Source organism: Scylla paramamosain, chromosome 10, assembly GCF_035594125.1.
Source record: "Scylla paramamosain isolate STU-SP2022 chromosome 10, ASM3559412v1, whole genome shotgun sequence".
Taxonomy (NCBI): Eukaryota; Metazoa; Arthropoda; class Malacostraca; order Decapoda; family Portunidae; genus Scylla; species Scylla paramamosain.
The window spans coordinates 15,220,001-15,225,000 of NC_087160.1; the positions used below are offsets into that span (position 1 = coordinate 15,220,001).

The 5,000-nt window shown below is 39.3% G+C and overlaps 1 protein-coding gene across 1 annotated transcript in view; it reads right to left on the reverse strand.

The window, feature by feature from the left end:
• The window catches only part of LOC135104255 (85/88 kDa calcium-independent phospholipase A2-like), a 50,749-nt gene extending 48,053 nt beyond the window's left edge, over positions 1–2,696 (reverse strand). Inside the window, exons 1-2 of the mRNA XM_064011440.1 lie at positions 2,409–2,696; positions 1,752–1,994 (exon numbers count right to left, since the gene is read on the reverse strand). Of these exons, the coding sequence (XP_063867510.1) occupies positions 1,752–1,994; positions 2,409–2,576 (411 nt within the window). The 5' untranslated portion in view covers positions 2,577–2,696. The remainder of the gene's footprint in view (positions 1–1,751; positions 1,995–2,408) is intronic.
• Positions 2,697–5,000: the final 2,304 nt, after the last annotated feature.

Genomic DNA, 5,000 nt, shown 5'->3' on the forward strand with positions numbered 1-5,000 from the left:
TACAGTCAACTTGCTGCTAATCCACAATATTCTAACATGAGTCATGTTTTATGCAGGGGTCAGTTTGCTTCCAAGTCATACTCTAATGTGGGAATTTTAAAACCTAACATGGGGATCGGCCACAACAAGCCACAGAGAAGTTTGCAATATGGAGCAGGGTAACACTAATATCGAGGAACCACACTGCCACTGCTGCCACCCACAGTGATACTCATTTAGTGAGAAGGATGGGCAGTGGCCACTGCTGTTGCTGCCACTGCCATACACAGTGATGCAAGTTTAGTGAGAAGAAAAGTGGGGTGCAGCTGCAGCTATTGCCAATGCTGCCATACACAGAGATGTGAGTTTAGTGTGGAGAAGGGGTGTCTGCACCCACTGCTGCCACCACCATACACAGTGATACAAGTTTAGTGAGGAGAGAGGCAGGCAGCAGTGGCTACTGCTACCACTGCCACCATCACTACCATCCACATTGATATAAAAAATAAGTGTTCATCAGCTGTGTGTAAACAATGGATCAGCATGTTTTTTTTTTTTTAATACTGTTACTGTGCCAGTTTTTATTCATTACACTTTTTGATGTTTTATGAACTACTGTGTATTTATTACATTATAGGTGACCTGGAAATATTCAAATTTTAGGGGGTAATTTAGGGTAATTTAGGGTAAATTTAGAGTAATTTTCTGCTATTGCTTTAATTAAAACTTCAATGTGGACTGAATCTAACATAGACCGATAGCAGAACTGAGCAACTGCATTAGCAGTGACCTGACAGTACTGATAAGCTTTTGTCACATATCAAAACTCTGTTATAACTATGTATTAGCACATAATAATTGTGAAGCACTCAGTCATATTTAAAAATAAAGACAGTGATAATCACAAAAAAATTAAAGCTCATCACAAAGAAATTACTCAAATAAATAAATTGGTCAATGACTTTCATGTTCTTGAGAGCACCACTGGCATACTCAATGACCACACAAAATCATTCTGCCTGCAATGGCAGGTTGCAGATTTGTAAGCATTGCAATACTATAACATGTTCTTGCTTTAAGAGAGCAAACAATTCAGGATCCAAACATGCATTAGTGAAGAAGTTCATTGTTGAATTTTCACAAATACAGAACACTGTCGCATATATCCATATTATGAAGGGCAGTTTTTTAATTACATTACCTCAATATTCAGTGTTTTGGCATGATCAATGAAAATTTCTTCTAGCAAGAATTTCTGAAAAATCATTGTTGAAAAATGCACATTAATGGAATTCAAACTTATCCAAGGAAGTGCTCTCTCAAAAAGAGTGGGAGAGAATTTCTCAAGAAAAAAAAGAGATTCATCAGCAGCTCCTTCAAACTTAATACACAAGGCTGACAGGAGAGTTACATGGTAAAAGTAGCAGGATATCTATGGAGAAGAGTGAAATGCTATAATAGTAGCATGTAATAAAGTTTAATCTACAACACAGATGCATGATTTTCCCTTTGATATTGGTAGCAGTAAAAGTTGTAGTACATACCAAGTGACATAAGTATTGTTAAAAAATCCATGGTAGTAAAAGTGAGCCTTCAGAGGAGAAAGCACAGAGAATGAGATGAATATGTGTGTGTGTGAGAGAGAGAGAGAGAGAGAGAGAGAGAGAGAGAGAGAGAGAGAGAGAGAGAGAGAGAGAGAGAGAGAGAGAGAGAGAGAGAGAGAGAGAGAGAGAGAGAGAGAGAGAGAGAAACGGAGGAATGTGGTCTTTTACCGTTACATTAAGCTGATTGGGATACATATTGATGATTTCTTTGGCACAGAGTGTGCTGTTGGCTGCCATGGCACTATGGATGGGAAGTGTGGAGTCATGAGTGGCAGCAACATTGACATCAGCACCAGCACAAAGCAGAGCCTTCACACACTCAGGCTTGTCTCCCTCACAGGCCAAATGGAGAGGGGTCTTACCAGCCCCATTGGGAGTGTTCAGTAGCCGGGATGACTTCCTGGTGACAAGCTGTGGGGAAGTACCAATGTATGAAAAACTGAGAGAATTTAGGAGTTTGAACAATGAAAGATATGGCTGGAGTTCTTTATGCTGTTGTTATACTCTTGAAAGTAACCAAAGCCAAAAACATCAATGCGAGCTAAAATATTACAATACTTAAGATAACATGCTGCATGTGTAAGAACAAAAAAATAGAATATATATATATATATATATATATATATATATCAGAAATTCATTATATAAAAATAACATGTTCATCTACATCATGACAGATCCTTCTCTCAAATAGCAATACATTTTAAAACACAGTTAATGTCTCCCCATTTTAATTATTCAGAAGTAAAATCAATGAAATATGATGAAATTTAGATTGGTTCTTTTGGCTCTGGTATTACCAACACTCACTGTCAATCAGTTTACCTTGATTATGGCTTCACTGGAAGTTGCTGCTACATGAAACACTGAGTTTCCTTTCACATCTACACTGTCAATGGTGACGTTCTTCTCCATCAGGACACGGATGACCTCAATGTGTCCTTTCTGTATTGCTAGGTGAAGTGGAGTCTCTTTCATCTCAATATCAGCCATGTTAGCTTGCCTGAGCAACACATGGGAAGACTCAAGTATGCAGGATTAAAATAAATTGATGGTGTACTATAAAACTTTTTAAACTCTCCTTTAAGTTCTCTTTACATCTTTACAAGAACCTACATTTTATGCATTTGGATAGGACAGATCCATTCATATTCATTCAACTGCTTATATATATATATATATATATATATATATATATATATATATATATATATATATATATATATATATATATATATAATATATATGAGGCGCGCGGTGCAACAACGACGTAACCGAGAAATGGAAGTTTCGAGAAAAACGCGCTCAAAGTTAAACACTGATTGCGCACAATAGGATACCCTTAAATAAGTAAGTATTATACATCATTTGAAAGGTCTTGGGTAGTTCTGTTTGGGGATGTAGGTTTCGAAGTGATAGGTGACGATTTTGGGTGGATGACTTACGCGTTAATTAACGCGTATACCGTAGGTAATAATTTTTTTTCCCGATATTGTTTTCATTTGTTAATAATGTGTTAGAGCCTATTACACATAGTATTAGGTGAAAGTTTCATGAAGATTGGTACATAAATAAATTTTTTATGAATTTTTTTCCGAGCGTAAAAAATAAAACTTACTCATTACCGGCTCATTACCGGCTCATTACCGCTCGACTTTGAGCCTTAGTACAGGTGCTTAGATGGTCGAATATGACTTGGCCGATATCACCACGAGACTTTTACACCCTTCTACCACACGGAGCAGGCAAAAACACGAAATCTCAAATTTCACGGTTACGTCGTTGTTGCACCGCGCGCCTCATATATACTCTACCTTGGATGATTCTGGGCTTGTTTCTCCCTCTCCTCCACCCTCTGACTACTTCATGCCACCTATTAAAATTCTTCGCAATGATGTTTTCCATGCCCTCACTGGCCTAAACCCTCAGAAGGCTTATGGACCTGATGGGGTCCCTCCTATTGTTCTCTGAAACTGTGCCTCCGTGCTTGCACCTTGCCTAGTCAAACTCTTTCAGCTCTGTCTGTCAACATCTACTTTTCCTTCTTGGTGGAAGTTTGCCTACATTCAACCTGTTCCTAAAAAGGGTGACCGTTCTAACCCCTCAAACTACCGTCCTATTGCTTTTATTTCCTGCCTATCTAAAGTTTTTGAATCTATCCTCAACAGGAAGATTCTTAAACATCTACTCGTATCACTTCACAACCCTCTATCTGATCGCCAGTACGGGTTCCGTCAAGGCCACTCTACTGGTGATCTTCTGGCTTTCCTTACTGAGTCTTGGTCAACCTCTTTTAGAGATTTTGGTGAAACTTTTGCTGTTACCTTGGACATATCAAAAGCTTTTGATAGAGTCTGGCACAAAGCTTTGATTTCCAAACTACCCTCCTATGGCTTCTATCCTTCTCTCTGTAACTTCATCTCAAGTTTCCTGTCTGACCGTTTTATTGCTGCTGTGGTAGACGGTCACTGTTCTTCTCCTAAATCTATTAACAGTGGTGTTCCTCAGGATTCTGTCCTGTCACCCACTCTCTTCTTATTATTCATTAATGATCTTCTAAACCAAACTTCTTGTCCTATCCACTCCTATGCTGATGATACCACCCTGCACTTTTCCATGTCTTTTCATAGACATCCAACCCTTCAGGAGGTAAACATTTCATGCAGGGAAGCCACAGAACGCTTGAATTCTGATCTTTCTAAAATTTCTGACTGGGGCAGAGCAAACTTGGTATTGTTCAATGCCTCAAAAACTCAATTCCTCCATCTATCAACTCAACACAACCTTCCAGACAACTATCTCCTCTTCTTCAATGACACTCAACTGTCCCCCTCTTCTACACTGAACATCCTCAGTCTGTCCTTTACTTATAATCTGAACTGGAAACTTCACATCTCATCTCTAGCTAAAACAGCTTCTATGAAGTTAGGTGTTCTGAGATGTCTCTGCCAGTTTTTCTCACCCCCACAGCTGCTCACCCCACAGCTCATCAACTCCTCTCCTCTAACTGACTGTCTTCAGCCTCTCTCTCACCGCCACAATGTTGCATCTCTAGCTGTCTTCTACCGCTATTTTCATGCTAACTGTTCTTCTGATCTCGCTAACTGCATGCCTCCCTTCCTCCTGCGGCCTCGCTGCACAAAACTTTCTTCTTTCTCTCACCCCTATTCTGTCCACCTCTCTAACGCAAGAGTCAACCAGTATTCTCAATCATTCATCTCTTTTTCTGGTAAACTCCTGGAACTCCCTGCCTGCTTCTGTATTTCTACCTTCCTATGACTTGAATTCCTTCAAGAGGGAGGTTTCAAGACACTTATTCATCAATTTTTGACTACTGCTTTGACCCTTTTATGGGACTGGCATTTCAGTGGGCATTTTTTTATTGGATTTTTGTTGCTCTTAGCCAGTGTGCTTCCT